Raw genomic sequence first — 16737 nt, forward strand, 5'->3', positions numbered from 1 at the left:
TAGTTCCTTGAGCTACAAATTAGACATTTGGACTAACTAACTACTACATTGGCCAAATGCTACAGGTTGGCGTCAGCTTACAGCCGGGTTTACCACTCCTGGTACGGCTTATCAGCCGTTCCAACTCTGGCTACCCTCTTAAGCATTTTCTAACGGGTATCGGCCGCCGTAAGGGATATGTACTATCGGCCTACCGTTTTATAAGCAGAATGGGATATATATGCCTTCTCACATGAACGGGTTATGCCCGGGATTTCTGCCTCGGCCCCTGTATTTCTTTATCGATGAACTATATACCGTTATACCAACATCCAGTTGCCGGTATATCTGTGTTATGTTAGATTACCGGTTTACCACATTATCCTTTGTAAAGGTCAACCATGATTGAAATATCCTTACTGCACTGAGTTATCCACTTTATCGAACTAAGTGGTTAGTATGCTGAACTTGTCGACCACCTTTCAACTTTCATGGCAAACCCATTTTCATTGATAAAGTGAAGTATAAACAAAATGACAGGGTGTAAAGGATATTAATTAAAAGCGAACTATATATTTCGAAAAGAGGGTGGGCGAATGATGGAGGGCGGAGGATGCTAGTGATTCGAAGCACAGATTGCTATTCAAATAGTGCACATGTGCCAAAGGCCGGCTAAAGTGGCATGCAACATCGGTAGTGTAAACGGTGGGAGCGTCTAAACCTATCTAGCGAATACGGTCCAGCCGTAATCTGTTCATATGGATTTGGTCGTCCACGAAGTCGCTCTGGGGAAAGATAAACGTTAGCTAATTCCGAACTTATATTGCTTCAAAAGAGAAAGGTAAGCGCGGTAAAATAGGTACCTTTCCAATGATACGCTTGATGTGTGGGTCTTGCTCGTCGATCTCCCTTCCAGTAGCCTTAGCAAGTGCATTCAATCGAGTGGCAGCACCGTGCAGAGCATCCAAGTTCGATTCGATTTCATTCTCCATCTCATCATCCTCGCTATCCTGCTCAAACTGGTATTTAGAACGCTCGGCAAGGTTGGTCCTCTTCGGCCCAGTTTCACCCTTCTTCGATATCTCCTTGAAAGTCTGGTCCATTCTCTGTTCCGTGCGGAAAGCAGCAAGCCGGGTCTCCTCACGTTGTAGTCGCTCCTCCTGGTGGCGATCAATGATGGCCTGGTCTCGAGCACGACGGCGTTGCTCGCTAGTGAAGGGGTTCGAAATATGCATGGCAAACATACTTCCGTTCACCTTCTTCAGCTCCCGGGCCTTCTCCTCCGCAATTCGGTTCTGGTTAGCAGCCAGGTCAAGATTCTTCCCCGTGTTATGGATTCGTTCTCCTTGAGCACCGAGGCGAGCAAGGGTTGCCCTTCCACTTTCTTCAGCTTCTGCGGCCAATCTCAGTGCATTTCGGGTTGACGACACGTCCTGCTGTTTCATAAAGCGGATGTCCTGCTTTATGGCCTGGATGTCTTCCTCTTCCTCTTCCTCCGCCGTAAGCTGTCGGTCTTGGTATTTGCCATACGTAGGGCCGCTCGGGCCAGCAGGCTGCTGTTCGTTATATGGAGGAGGCGCACTGCTTGTCTGTCGCTCTTGGTATCGACTAGCTGCATTTCCAAAAAGGGCATCCCTGTTACCATCCTTCATGCCTGGATCGTTCGGGTCAGCTCTCCCCAAGCCACCGTAACCACCACTGTTAGCAGCAGGAGCCCCGCCGTATCTATCCTGTCCATAGCTCCCTTGGTTCCCCTGTCTTCCTGGTGCAAATCCGCTATTGGAGGGAGGTCCGCCGTATGTTGAGTTAGGTTGGTGATTTCCTGGCTGGCTCATCCCACCATATCCCTGAGGCCGTGATCCAGCGTAAGGGTCAGTGGAAGGTGGTGGTTGGGCATAGGGGTTGTTTGATGGCGCAGGGCTCTTGTTCTTTGACCGTGAGCCAAAGAGAGCTGATCTGTTACTGTCATCCCCGTTGTCATCGTTTCGTTTGCCGAATCCAAACTTCTTCATGGCGGCTGAAGCTGGCTGGGAGAGGAGGGGGTAGTGTAGCGGTAAGTATGGATCGAAGGCAGCCACCGATGTATAACTATGAGCAAGTCGAACGTTGACGTAATGAAATTTTCAATCACTTAGTAGGGGCTTTATAGTATTTTCAGGGAGGGATATAGAATCGTAAAAGAGCAGGATGAAGCCCCTAAATGCTGTCGTTAAGCTGAGATCGTTCATGTCTCAAGTGTCACGGCCTGGCTGCCTTAAGTACCTAATCCAGCGTTAGGCCGTCCGTCCACGCCTGCGGCTCTTCACGTGACTGATATGTGGCGGAGTTTGGGCCCTCCCCTTGAACTAAGCCCAAAAGAGCAGCCAACTAGCGACTACAAACATCGTCAAGGCATCGTTGTTTATTCAATCCCATAAGCCACCTCACGACAGATAAGCAAAGTACGTACGCATGTTGGGGCAATGAAGCTGCCGCTTTCCAGGGGCACCTATTCCTGGTTTAAGTCACCGTTTCAAACAACCAAGTCCTGAAAAATGGCTCCCCATCCCGGGACTGAGGCAGAATACCTCAGGGAGAAAGCTAGGAGAGACCTTCTTAGCCTCTTAGAAGGAGTGAGTTCACAAGCTCTCTGGTTTCACAGGATATTTTAAATGCCTAACAGTATACTGCTAGGTTCGCGGGAAGAAGAATCTTGTGGTTAGCAAAGACCTAGCCGGGCCGGTGGGCCTATTTGTGAAGTTCTCCGTCCTCCAGGAATATGGGGTAGACCGAGTATTCCTCCTCGAAAATGGAAACGTCGATTCCTCTCAACGGAATATTATCTTCCTGGTTCACGCAGAGAAACCAAATCATGTACAGTCTGCTGCTGGTACGTACTTGAACTCCCCATACCAGCCTTGTATATTATTTTGCATCTTCTTTTCATGGTTGAAAACAGAGGCCAGGTAGAAAATATTTTCACTCTACATGGTTATTTATGCTTCCTAGATTGATATTTTTACAGTGCAATTGTTGCATTCTTTTTTTATGATCTATTCCCAATTGAATGCCGCGCCTTTCAACTAACATGTCCATTTATCTGCGTAGATCAAATAAAAAGGCTGCAGAAAAACGAGTCAAACATTGAACATGAGTTCTCCGTCTTCTGGGTACCAAGACGCACTTTAGTGTCTAATCAAATTCTAGAAGAAGAAGGCATCATAGGGGATGTCAGTATTGCAGAGTTTCCTCTGTATTTTCTCCCGCTTGAAAACGATGTCCTCTCCCTTGAACTTCCTGATGCATTCAGTGACTTATACCTGGTATGTGCCACACATTAGCTCTTTTAATGAGATCTTCCACTTACAATTCAATAAGGATCATAATCCCCAGCCAATTCATCTATCAGCCAAAGCTTTGATGCAAATTCAATTACGACATGGATATTTCCCTCGAATTGTCGGAAAAGGAGACAATGCTCGAAAGGTCGTCGACCAATTGCTCCGAATGAGGAGAGAATTAGATGCCGAAGGCAGCCTGGGTGGATCAGGTGGCAAGCTAATGGCGAGCAACACGATTGAGAACCTCATCATAATTGACAGAGATGTAGACTTTGCCACAGTTCTCATGACACAGCTGACTTATGAGGGACTTGTGGACGAACTTTTTGGGATTAACCATAACCACACCGAAGTTGATACCTCAATTATTGGATATGCGGCCCCTCAAGCCTCATCTAATTCTTCAAACACATCTAAGCAAAGCTTGAAGAGGAAAGTTCAAGTCGATTCCTCCGATCAGCTCTTCTCACAGCTCCGTGATGCTAATTTTGCAATCGTCGGTGGCATATTAAACAAGGTTGCAAGGAGACTCGAGAGTGATTATGACAGCCGACATGGAGCGAAATCAACCTCAGAGCTACGTGAATTTGTCAACAAATTACCAGCATACCAAGCAGAGCACAGTAGCTTGAAGATTCACACTAACCTTGCCGAAGATATTATGCGTCACACTCGGTCGGATATATTCCGCCGGACCTTAGGAGTGCAGCAGAACATCGCTGCTGGTGCAGATTCCACTTCCCAGTACGATACGATTGAAGAGCTTATCTCTCGTAATGTTCCGATCACCACCATCTTGAGGTTGCTGTGCATTGATTCCTGTATCAATGGCGGCCTCCGGCCCCGGGACCTGGATAATTCCAAGAAACAAGTCCTCCAAGGATATGGCTACCAACACCTTCTGACATTAAACAACCTAGAAAAGATGGGACTTTTACAGCCTAAGGTTCCTTCGACCGGTATTTTACTGCCGGGTGGTTCAAATAGTGCAGCCGGTGCAAAAACCAATTACAACTCTCTTCGCAAGTCACTCCGCCTGATCGTGGATGAAGTTGATGAGCAAAATCCGAATGACATTTCGTACGTTTACAGCGGCTATGCTCCCTTGAGCGTTCGACTCGTTCAGTGTGTATTACAGAAGGCATATGTCCAGGCACTTGTTAAAGGGAATCCTTCACCTCAAGCTGCAGCTGCAGCCGCTGGTGCAGCATCAACAACTCCGGGCTGGCTAGGATTTGAAGACGTTGTTAAAAGTGCCCGGGGATCAAGTTTCAATATAGTCCCGAAGGGAGATGAAAAGGCTGCCCGAGCGCGCCAGACCTTAACAGGATCTGGAGGAGCGAAGACAGTTTTCGTTTTCTTCTTAGGTGGTATAACATTCACCGAAATTGCTGCATTGAGATTTATTGCCCAACATGAAGCTGGGCGTCGAAATATAATTATCTGTACTACGGCGATTTTGAACGGAGATAGGATGATCAAGGCAGGAATGGAGCAAGGGGATTTTGCAAAGAGTGTGTGATAATTAGGTCAAGAGGTTTCAACGCGTTTGAACACAACATTCAAGCGATAGTTTCTAATGAGTGACACGTTACAGAGTTGCAAGTCTCTACTAGCGTTACTGGTTGTGATGAATCTAGAGTTGAAGACTTAGATGAAAGGTAGCATTGATATATTGGTTGCAATAGTAATTATTTTATAAATACATGGGCAAGAGAAAGGCTGCGCTCAAATAGAATGTGGAAAATTCACAGGATGCACTGATACATATATAAACTGAAACCTGCGCCATAAAAGCAAGATCCAAACTCCTTGATTAACCCACAATTACAAGATAATGCCTAATTCACACCTTCCTAGCCCATCCTCTTCAATTGTAGGATAGTAAGGAATCATCGAGTCTGCGCCTTGAACATATGCATCGTTGTACAGTCTCCAGTAAGGAGTCCGTACTTTTCGTGCTGGATGGAACAGGCCGGCCCAAACATAATTCATGACGATACCTGTTCCGACAGCCATCCGAATAGCCTCAATAGCTTCGATGATTCTGTCAATAACGTGGGGACTGGTTTCGAATAGGTTAGGGTACAGAAGGTTAAGCAGATGGACCATTGCGTCTTCGCATCCAAGTCCAACCACGCCCAAAGCAATATGCTTTACTACGCTTGCCGCAGTTTGACGGTGGACCTGGTCTCGATCAATCAAAGCGTCTTCCAGAAGCGGAGTGACAGCGTAAACATAGTCTTTAGCCATCTCACCGATATACTCAAAGAGGAAAGACATGGCTTTGAGCACGCCGTTTTGCACATTTAACTCGGGGACGCGATATTCATTCATAAGAGCCGGAAGAACCGTAAATGGGGCACATGTCTCAGCGACTATACCAATTGCAACTGCGGTACAGACACGAGACTGACGTTCCTGGACACGCAAGTTGTTAAGAAGAGTGGCAAGGACGTCTTGCGGCCCAATAGCCTTAGCAATGAAACCGAAGGTATTGTTAGCTGCTCGTCGAATGCCCTTTTTGTGAGCTTTCAACATGTCAAGCAGCTCGAAGCAAATTCGCATCCATTCTCGCGCATTAACGGATTCTGGTCCACGATCAGCAATACGACCAACGAGATCTATGGTGTTTTCCTGCACTTTCTCATGACGATTTCGTAGAATTGGGGTGAGACGAGGAAGTAAGTCCCGAATGGGTGGTTGCATTTGGTTGATACCAACAACCGTGACGATAGAACGTAATGCGCCTAGTATAGAACCAAGAACCTCCGGATATTCCTCGCCGAGATATTCGTAAAGGAAAGTTCCCAGCTTTCCCATTAGAGCGTCTTCACCACACTGTTTCATAACCATTGCGATCCGTGAGATGAGGTCTGCTGCCTGCTGTCGTACAGTGGCAGACTTGTTATTTAGTCGCCACAGAATTGTACTCACAATCTGAGGCAAATATGGCTTGCAACGAGAACCAAGAGCGTTGACAACAGTTCCAAACCCGTTAAGGATCACTATATCCTCGACGCTCTGTTCTTGAAATGCGAACAAAACTCCATCTATCAATCTTTCTTCGAGCCTCTCTCCAACGTCTGCGGCACCAAGGGAGGCAATAACTTTCTCTACCGTTTCGATCGTCATCTTACGGTATGCCTCACTCTCATCCTTGAGATTATTGACAATCCTTTCAAGAATTTCACCGGCGCCAACTTTCTGGCCTAGGTCCACTGTTGTCTCTACCACCTGTCGGTAGTTTCTCTTATCTAGAGCCATGCGTCGAACCCAGAAACTTTTGAAGAAGTCTTGGAGTACGTGTTCTTTAAGGTAAACCGCTGTAACGCCATCTGTGCCTGCACATTGCGAAACAACTTTCAAGACCACCTTTTTCATCTCTTCATCTGGCGACGAAAACTCTCGGAGAACAATTTCCATAATTTGGCTGGTGAAGTAATTTGCACCCTCCTCATCCATCAGAGGGATAATATAGCCCACAGCCTTAAGGAACCCAGCCAGACCTTTGCCTCGCTGTTTCCTTGCCCCCATCCAGAGTGGGCCAAGGATGTCCTGGAAACTTTCGATACCATATGGATTGGCAGCTTCGGCAAGGGCGGCTATAGCTAAGCTAGTTACTGTCCGTACCTTAGCTTGTTCATCACTGAGGTTGTCACCAATGCAGTCGACCAGGCCTTGGAGATGAGGTAAGATAGCACACCCCATAAGGATGGGAATTTGCTGCACAATCTTAACACCAGTGTGCCTGGCCTGCCAGGATTTCTTGCTTCGGCAAACAGCTCTGAGGAATGGAAGAAGCGCGGGTATACCAAGGGCAGAAGCGACAACGGCAAAAGCTCTGGCGGTGGTATTTCGTACATATTCATCAACGTGGTCAATATCCGGACGCATGGTACTAATCATATGTGCAAGACCAGCTGCTTTGCTTAGGTTAGAGATAATTTCACGGCCTTCCACTCGAGCATAGTAATCCTGGTCAATGAGCAGGGGTTCGATGACGACCAAAATTTTATGTACGTAAGGTCGAACAAGGTCATCTAGTTTGTAAAGGATGCGATCAATGACCTTCACAAGTAAATGCCGCTCCTGGTCCTCGAGGGATTTCTCCATGAGTAGTGGCAGAATTTGGTTAAAAAGTGGTCCAGCTCCAAACTGCCTTGCATTATCAGTGAGCTGACGCAACGCCGTCTTTCGCATTGGAGGTGTTCCGTTCTTGACTTTTAGTAATAGCCTCATTATTTTTCTTTCTTTTAGCTCCTCAACGGACATGGAATTCTCATCTGCGCCATCCACAAGCTTTCCGAAGTATGTCATATCCTCAGCCTTAAAAAACTGCAAGTCACCAACACCTGGGATCTCGGTTGGAAGTTGCTTTCCCATCGAGCGCGCACTTTCAGGCTCTTGCATCATGAATCCTCCTATGCCGCTGGCGCTTTGCATGGGAGCAGGTGTAGCCATTAGTTTACGGGCGGGGGTTCGAATCGGGGCGTATCCAGGCGGTGGTTCCAAAATTTTATATCCCTCTGAGGGGAGCATCATATCTAGTTCCTCATCGGATAGTGGCGCATTGCGAGCAGATATATCAGATCCAAAGGTAGGAACAGTAACAGGCCCAGAAGCCTGAGGTACAGGAGTTGCAAGGCCCTGATTCCCGACTGGTGTTGCTGCTGTGAGAGTTGGCGCTTGATCCCACCTGGATCTACGCTTGGGTGCCTCCGGCTGGCCTCCAGGTGCAGGAGTCTGATCCCACCTCGACCGCTTGGGCTTTACTTCAGAGGATTCAGGCTCATTGGGCTTGGCAGTTTCTTCCGAAGATACATCCCATCTCTTCTTCCTCTTCCTTGTTGGGGCCGCGGCGGACTCGTCATTATCCTTATCGCCGCCTGCTTCCTCCAGCTTCAGGGTAGCTTCATGCTCGACTGATCCATTAGCACCTTCACTGGCCTGCTTATCTTTAATTAACTTCTTAACGCGTTCTTCTTCTTTCTCGAGTTCCCGAAGTGCCATGATATCTCGATAGCTTGCGCCCTCCGTCTCTCCATTTCCCTGGCCATCTGCTGCAAAAGGATCTGCTCGTGTGGGTGAAAGGGCTCGATCAAAGCGTCGCTTCTGGTAATCAGTTTCCCTCTCTGAAATCCTGGATGTTTTCTCGCGTGCCAGGAGTATATCTTCTTCCTCGACCCCCTTCCCAGTAGCAAACTCCTTCATCTGGTCAGAGGTCGCAGTATATTGCCCCACCAGCCGATGACCATTTTGGCCATCATCATCAGCCATGTCCTCATCTTCACCATCTACAGCAATAGACGTATTATACCCTGCATATTTATCGGCGTCCGCACGATCGTATAAGGTAGTATCGAAGCTTTCGGTGAGAGATGCCTTGGTCGATACGTCAGTGCGCTGGTTTGACATGTCAAAGGTTTTTGAACCTTTTTTGCCATTCCGCTCCGCCTGGAGACGTTTGATGGACTCGATCTCTGCTAAAATCAAACCATGTTAGGCGACGTACGCGACAATTTGGGTGCATGACTGCTCGAGGACTTACCGTCGGCCATCGTGGCGATGAGCACTATTTCTCAGATCCAAGGGAGTGAGGGCGAAAAAATGGGGTTATAGGTGACCATAGATGATATGAGCCTGTCGAACCGGTCTCACGGCACTGTGAAAAGCAGCCTGTTGGGGTTATTGCTGGTATCGCAACGTTCTTCAAAGCTGGTCGTCCCAAATCTGCCTCCAACAAACTGAGAAATCTTTTTGGGTGTCACTGCTGCTGATTAATCATAACTAGATGGATTACATAACAAAGTTACTACCCCACGTGACTGAGTCTCCCGCTTGGCCTAAAGGGGAAATATAAAAACGAACATCGAATCTAACGAGCTTCTCGTTCTTTTTGGCCCCCAAACATCAAACTAACCACGTTTAATGAGTTGCTTGCAGGTTTTACGGCATATAAATTCACGTTTTGAGATGCCATGCCGTAATACCGGTTAAAGGCCCCCGCCATCCCGCTAAATATCCAATTGAGGTTGGGCCTTATATCCACAGGATAGACAGACCTTGGGGTAGACCATGGGACAAGGCTGCTTAATCCTATAACAAGCGGGCTTTCGCTTGACTTAGGCATTTCTTATATATGAGATACCTGGAAGACGTCTCTTTGGGGGTTGTACGATTATAATACCGGCTCATGAGTTTTTATCCGCATTACTATATTTACGTTCCCGTGCATTTCTAGACGGACGCCTTTGTTCTTCTTATGGGACTCAAGGTAAAATTTTTTGGACTAATACCCTGCTCATGGATATCATATATTCTTGCCTTTAAAGGAAAAGGAGCCTAAATCCTTCTACCTAGGCCTGGAACTTAATATATCCAGTTCTCGCCCCCAAAAATACGCACGATGCAACCGTGCATTTCCCGACTAAAAGGGGATTATCTCCGCCTGCAAGCGCTCCTCATATACTATGTATGGATGTTCTTGGTATCCTCTGGTCTCCAGATCCCTTGACAGCTTTCTGAAATTGGATACTTCCCATCGGGGCAGAAGTTCTCAAACCGATATGCTTGAATGGCCCCACCTACGCACACAGCTGGCGATTATTGCATTCCTTCAGACTCTGGCCCTCGGGAAGTTTAATGTTTAGCGACTAGAAATGGAGCCAGGCTGTTGCCGTCAGGAGATTCGACTCAACACAATGTGTTACTGTTCATTTGCGGGCAATTGTATCCACCCAAAATCTCTTTGAGTATATATACCTTTTTATTTAAAGTCCTGCCTCTCCCACTCTATATCCATATTTCTCATTTTACCGCCTGCCTACCCGTCCATTGTTCTACAGTACTGGTTGACACCAATTGCAACGAAAATATCTTATGAATATGCATATCCTACATCTCCTTGTTCCTCTCCTAGCAGCTGCACCTATTACCCAAGGTGCAGCTATACGTCGCAAACCGCAGCCGACTAACTTACCACCTGCGTTTAAAGAACTTGAGTCGTTAGGGCCACTATCACACTGCGACATCTCAACCAGACAACTTCCAAAGAGAGGCCACGCTCCAGAATTACCGGACCCTGAAGCAAACCTTCGACTTAAATATATCACATTCGGCGTTGGCACCCAAAACTACACCTGTGCTGGCGGTGTCACCAAGCCTATCCCTATCGGTGCTGTGGCGACCCTTTACGATGGCTCTTGTCTAAACAATATAAGTGCTCGAGCTATGAGCATTCTCAATTATATCACGTTGCATACTTCAGTATCATCGGCAGCTTGGGTGCTGGAAAGCTTTTTAAAGATGCCTAAGCTCGGCCAGCATTACTTTAACGGAGGGAGGCCATTTTTTGACTTGACAACTCGTGGCGGCTCGGACAGAGCCTACGTATCTGTGGTAGCAAGCGTTCCCGCTCCCAGTGGTCTCGATGTTCCCTGGCTAAGACTAAACAAGGTGGAGGGATCTGGTATAGAGGTATGGCTTTCTCTTCCCCCTATACATAAAGTTGGTGTCTATTACTCCACACTAAAACTTGAGTTTGTGGCTGATATTAATATGAATCATGGAGGCAATTTTTCGAGTTAAAACACATGAGGGAGTAAGCCCTGTAACATGTCAAGGACAGCCTTCTGAATTCCAGATTGGCTACACCGCACAATACTGGGTATACGGCTAAGGGTCATGCTGATTACAGAATGTTTAAGTTGTTGATTTTTGTTACACTGCTTGGGGTGTTCTTTATTATCCCCTATCCAGGCTAGCTACAGTATCCACCTTATCTTACATGACTTCCAATTTTACGTAGCTAAATGATCTCCTAGCCAGGCCTTTGGAAGACCACTGATGTGCTAATGATAGATAAGTTTATTGAAATGCACTAAGCTAACATACGTATAGAAATAAATGGATGTTGTCCCTCTTGCAGGGCATCGGTATTATTAAGTACATACTAATTTCGGCCAGCCGCAAATAACTTGCAAAGGATAGGAGATGTATGTGACACAAAACCCCAAGGTATATAAAAAAAGGAAAGGAAAAAAGAAATAAAGCGCTAATATCGCGTGGACATGAAATGGCAAACAAATATCATAGAAAGGCCGTGGGACTGCTAAATGAACAAAATAAACGGTATATGACGGTTGCCCGTTAAGTTTATCATTATGCACTGGTGTTCATGAGATATGCAGGTATATGATATAAAAAAAATGATTAAAAAAATGTGAAGCATAAATACCGCTATGGTATATGGGTCATAAATGTCGTTAGATTCGTTGAGAAATAAACAAATCACTCAGAAATGGACTTGGGGAGTTGGAGAGCATGAAGGTCCCCGGGTATCGCTGATGAGATAAAACAGAAATGTGCGCATGAGGGATATATAAAGGGATTAGACGCTCGCAGTCCTCCTGGTGACTTCGCTGGGCTTCTGGGCATAGGCAATTAGGAGCCTGAACCCAGTGCCTCGTCGTCTACACTCTCGAAGAAGCATCCTATCGGTCCAGATGTCCTTATTCTGATCACTGAAAACAGCTAGTTCGTAGCACCGTGTGTGCCACCATCGCGCGACTTTTGCGACCATCTTAGCAATCGACTCATCGTTTGAAGGTGAGGGCGAAGGGTCAGATAGGAGATCGCCGAGGGACATATTCACGTCGTCCGAAGGAGCATGTTTGTGCTTTCTATTGGATAAGCTATCTGACCGTTGCGGGAGATTAGAGCTGCTATGCTGTTGGGGCAAGTTTGCAACCGATTGATTCGAGCTCGATGTGTCTGATGATTGCACGATTGTACCGGCAACAGGGACAACAACCATGCATCGATTTAAATTCGCAAACCCACGCTTGCCAAGCAGCCTCTGGATGTTGTCGCTAGCTGGCTTTAGGCAAATATTAGGATCGGTCGTGTATATTCGTTCTTTCAACATTCGAACCGCCTTTCGAGTGCGGCTTCCCATGTTAACCATGTCTAAGTCCATGACACTGAGCTCTAGATATCCTCCGGGGCGTAAGACACGATAGCATTCAGAGACTATAGTGTCATATGCAGCTTCGGAACAAGCAGCCGGGAAGCGCATGACGGCAACAGTGAAAAAGCCCTTAGGAAATGGGAACGGAGTTTTGATACCAGACCGATGGATGGTACGATGATTTGATGGTGGATCCCATGCCGCTGGATTGTTTGATGTAGACTGAGGAGGCACGTTTGAAGTGAGATTGTATACCACCGCAGACGGATAAGTCAACGCACAGTAAAATGACCAGTCATCATTGCCTAGCCCGTCAATAACCAGGATGCGGGCTTGGTCTTGAGGTTGCATGTGGTTTTTGGCAGGGCTAAATAGAACACGACCGAATGAAAGCCACCTGCTGGTCATTAACGAGCCTGAACGGACATTTGCCTGTGCCATAGGATCTATATGGGCCTGATCTTTTCCCGTTGAAGAAGACTTATTTTCTTTTGGAGTAGGTTTGGCTGCGTGGGCGTCATTCTGTAGCTCCTCACCTAGAGAAGCGTAGGGGTTGTTGGTATGAGTGAAGTCTGCAGAGGAATTTTTGCTTCCAGCATAAGTTGAAATGAGATCCCCTAGCGAGATTGGCTCCGAGGGTGTGATGGATGAATGTAGAGCGGAGAGAATCATAGAACGGCTTAGATGAATGGAGTTGTGGTCGGATAGTTGAGGTGTGATAATATCTGGGCATTGCAGAGGTGAAACCGGTGGAGAAGTATCATTCGTTCCACTTAAACCCTCCTGTAAAGCCTTGGAGGCTCTAGTAGCCAGATTGAAAGATCGGGGTGTATTCAAGAGGCCCTCCTCGGGAGTTTGCGGCGACGTGACTTTGTCAAGAAAATCATCATATTCTTGCCATATTTCATCGTCTGTCAATTTTGAGCCCGGGGACGGCAGAACGGCAGTGAAAGCTGCCAAACTTCCGCCGTCTACACTCCCAGAGGATACGGAAACCTCGGAGCCCTTCCTTGGACTGAACGAAAGAAATTCTTCTCGAGACGGGGGACACAAAGCAAATCGATTGGGTATGGCTTCAACCAAAGGTGGATGATTTGATGCCACAGCTGCCGCCGTTACCGTTAGGGAAGGCCCTTCTCCGATACTAAATGGGCGTGAAAACGACTGAAGAGATGGTTTATGTTGATTCCTAGAACTTGGAATGACAGGAGGTATCCTACCAACGGAAGCCAAGCGGCTGGGTCGGTCATTCTTGGGTGGTGAAACTGTAGGTAACACGTCTTTGTTGAAAAACACCTTGGGTGAAGATGGGCGTCTTTCAGAGGCACTGTTAAGCAACCCTGCTGGTGGCTCTGGTAACAAGATTGACTGACCGTGTTTGGTTCTAAGTCCGAGTCCAGTTGTCGTTTCGATTTCTTCCTCGGTGGGCGGAGACTCCTCCACCCGCGCCAGTATATCCTCCAAAGAATCGGAATCAAGCTGTTCATTATCAAGAATAGCATAATGGGCAACTGCTCTAGAAGTTGAGACCTGAGTTACAGCTGCGGGCATCTCTGGAGTTGGCCCCGAATCATCCTTTGCCTTTTTCTCCCGAAGATTCGGATTGCTGCGCTGGAAGAAATTCCATCGTCCTGACTTTTCAGATTTCTTCTTCTTCGGTTCGTTATTTGGCTTAGAATCAGGCGGCGAGGATGAACTAGGGGTTCCACGATAAGTTATGTCAGAACGGCTATCGATGCTAGCATCAGATGGCCGTCTGGAAGCCGATGGTCGAAGTTGAGATACCGACAGATAGTTACTGGTCGATTTCTGGCCTCCAAATAGCTTCGAGTTGCGGAAAGAACGGCGACGCTTCACTTCTGGAGATAAATGTTTCCCAGGATCCAGGAGGGTAGATTGCGGAGAGGATGTTATTGGTTCCGGGCTATGAACCAGTGTAGGCGGAAGAGCTTGAGATTCAGTAGTGGAAATTACACTCTGGTAGCTCTCGCTCTGTGCGCTTTGTGTACGAGTCAATGTCGAGCCATCCAGTCCGCCGCCGTTGATGATAACTGGCTCTAAACGGTCGAGAAGGAAGTCATCAATTTCGTGTCCCATATGGCTGCTACTGACACTATTGTTCCCAATTGACCTGCTGGTGCTTGTTGATCTTGCTCTGGAGGTGGTGCTTCCGATGCTGGTTCTTCTTCCTCGTTGAGCGTATTTGCCATAACCCTCGTGTCCGGTTCCTGCGGGAGGACATCTGCGTGATCGACCTTCACTTAGTCCGGATTGAGTGACTTCGGGAACCGTCTTTGACTTTTTCGGGAAAAAGCCAAGTCTTCTCGGAACATTGGTGGTAGGTTGCTGCTGCTTTGGCTCCTTGAGCTCCTTCGTATCATTAGACACGTTCGTTTCTTTCCCTGAGAGCGATGTTTTCCTGAAAAGATTTGCCTTGGGAGTTATAGATCTTAGCTGCGGGCGGGCACTGGAATCAATCTGGCCCACTGGTGGAGACAATGCAGTAATCTTATTTGAACTCCTTGACTGAAGTGAGTCTGTGGATGCATTCACAATCGATGAAGAGATAGCGGGTGATTTAGAGCGAGTATTGGAGCTTGCTGAACCTCTCCGTTTGTGAGTGGGAAGTCTCGAAGAGGTAAGGTTACTCCAGATAACGGGCGACGATTCCAGTTTCAGCGGCTCTGTTCCCTTGCGGCTAGGCCGACTTGGAGAGAGCCGGGTAACTGCTCCCGAGTCTGTAAGTGACGGTTCTTCGAGCTTTGGAGTACACACGCTTTCCTTTCTATTCTCCGAGGTGGGTTTTATGTCGCTTGGTAGGGTACTTGTTGATTGCCACTCAGCGTGACTAGGAGCTTGATGTCCGGTTTCTCTCACCCCGGCACTAGAACCTGGCAGTTGAGGGATAGGCTCAGTTTGAGATCGTCGAGGAAGCCGAGTCGTAGGAGCACCCGTTCTCTTGGTTTCATCAAATGACGATAAAACTGCCAGGTTTGGGCGAGACCTTTGGTTCCTGAAGATAGTTGGGCTTGGCTGCTTTAGGCGAGAGCTATGGATCGGATGTACTATTCCAGGAGAGTAGGACGAAAGTGACGTTGGGGTTGATCCTCTACTCCACATACCAGGGGAGTCGGTGTATCTGGTCGAAGGGCTGCTTCCCCCGGTAAAGTTAGGGGTTGGGGGGGGTAGGTTGGAAGTATTTATCGATGTTGACAGACCAATGAACTCCCTCGGAATGCGAGACTGCGATCCTGATGTTGAGGGTCTGGCCTCAGTTGTGGGTGTCTGAGAGGATGGGGTTGGAGTAGAATACTGTGGTCGAGTAGGGACATTGTCGACTGGTGCTGGCCTTGTGGGCACCGATTCTTTAAGATCTGGCTCAAGCTTATCTGGAGCTTCAATTTGGGGTATCTCTATGTCTATTTTCTCAGACTTCGGAGCTTGTAATCTTGCCCTGTTCTTCTCTGCATATTGTTCTATTGAGGGTGCCTTTCTTCGGAGAACATTTCGTGGTCGTGATTCGGGTAAAGAAGGTCGACCAAATTTCCAGGAAGGCATAGATGATGTTGTTTGTTGCTGTGTATCAGATGGCATATTCGGTGAAGGCGCATTGCTTGGGGGTGCAGCATAGTACCGAGATGTTGGCATGAAGGAGTATGATGGCTGTTTCGGCGTCCCAGTAGAGGCATTGGCTTCCCTGGACGACTTCTTTGAGGAATTCGACCTCACCATCCTCAGCCTACTATACTCTTCCGACTCCGAAGCAGACGAGTCCCGCCTACCTCGGGGAATTGTGCTCTGCTTGGGTTTTCCTTGCCCTGACGAAGCCCCGGTTGGTGGTATGGGTATCCTTGAAGAAGACATCATGATTTCAGTTGTTGATCCTCTAGTACGTGTGTGAGCCGGAGCATGAGTGACTGTCTGTACAGCTACTCGTGATACCATGATGTGAGTGCCCCCGATACCATGGACTGCAGGCCTTGAGACCTTCCGAAACAATAGCCGGTTCAGAACGACTTATAATCATATCGTATGCCACATTAGTGACGGTCAAAGGTTGGCGTCTGTCACTTGAGTCAGTGGGGACACGGGATGAAAAGATATGGTGCATAGCGGTCGCCACCATGAAGGCGTACTCACGTTTGTTTATGATAAAAGTAACAGCCTAGAAAGCAACTATATTCCAAATAGCTGAGCAAGGCCGGCAACCTGACTGCTGAGCAAGGCCGGCAACCTGACTGCTGAGCAAGCTGGATGGTATCAAACCCCGAAGCTCGAGAATTTAGAGGCAAGATAGTTGAACAAGAAGCCGGGGTAAGCTGGATTAAATATAAGGTAACTTGAGCAGTAAAAAAAAGGCACAAAAAGTGAAGCGAAAGAACCTTGAAAAGAATATTAATCATCGGACAGCTTTTTCTCGGGCACAAATAACCATGCAAGGAAGGGAAAAAAAAAAAAAAAAAAAAA

At 47.4% G+C, this 16737-nt stretch overlaps 6 protein-coding genes across 6 annotated transcripts; 3 read left to right on the top strand and 3 right to left on the bottom strand.

Moving 5' to 3' along the window:
- Positions 1–842: 842 nt before the first annotated feature.
- Positions 843–1991, bottom strand: SPO20 (Meiosis-specific subunit of the t-SNARE complex; the record flags this gene model as incomplete). The annotated part of the gene is made up of 1 exon (XM_003020499.1): positions 843–1991. A coding segment is annotated over one exon (1149 nt), but the record flags the coding sequence as incomplete, so codon positions are not given.
- A 522-nt stretch (positions 1992–2513) lies between these two features.
- Positions 2514–4821, top strand: TRV_05355 (uncharacterized protein; the record flags this gene model as incomplete). Its single annotated transcript, XM_003020500.1, has 4 exons — positions 2514–2591; positions 2653–2924; positions 2984–3281; positions 3352–4821. 4 exons carry the CDS (start codon positions 2514–2516, stop codon positions 4819–4821), a joined length of 2118 nt encoding a protein of 705 aa, XP_003020546.1.
- Positions 4822–5126: 305 nt separating this feature from the next.
- TRV_05356 (uncharacterized protein) lies at positions 5127–8860 on the bottom strand (the record flags this gene model as incomplete). Its single annotated transcript, XM_003020501.1, has 2 exons — positions 5127–8785; positions 8851–8860. 2 exons carry the CDS (start codon positions 8858–8860, stop codon positions 5127–5129), a joined length of 3669 nt encoding a protein of 1222 aa, XP_003020547.1.
- A 1327-nt stretch (positions 8861–10187) lies between these two features.
- On the top strand, positions 10188–10889 carry TRV_05357 (malate dehydrogenase; the record flags this gene model as incomplete). The annotated part of the gene is made up of 1 exon (XM_003020502.1): positions 10188–10889. One exon carries the CDS (start codon positions 10188–10190, stop codon positions 10887–10889), a length of 702 nt encoding a protein of 233 aa, XP_003020548.1.
- An 802-nt stretch (positions 10890–11691) lies between these two features.
- On the bottom strand, positions 11692–15864 carry TRV_05358 (uncharacterized protein; the record flags this gene model as incomplete). The annotated part of the gene is made up of 1 exon (XM_003020503.1): positions 11692–15864. The coding sequence occupies one exon, from the start codon at positions 15862–15864 to the stop codon at positions 11692–11694; it is 4173 nt and encodes a 1390-aa protein (XP_003020549.1).
- Positions 15865–15916: 52 nt separating this feature from the next.
- Positions 15917–16159, top strand: TRV_05359 (uncharacterized protein; the record flags this gene model as incomplete). Its single annotated transcript, XM_003020504.1, has 1 exon — positions 15917–16159. A coding segment is annotated over one exon (243 nt), but the record flags the coding sequence as incomplete, so codon positions are not given.
- Between the last annotated feature and the right edge of the window lie 578 nt (positions 16160–16737).

The sequence above is a fragment of the Trichophyton verrucosum genome (genome assembly GCF_000151505.1).
Source record: "Trichophyton verrucosum HKI 0517 chromosome Unknown contig00410_1.f1.exp, whole genome shotgun sequence".
Lineage (NCBI taxonomy): Eukaryota > Fungi > Ascomycota > Eurotiomycetes > Onygenales > Arthrodermataceae > Trichophyton > Trichophyton verrucosum.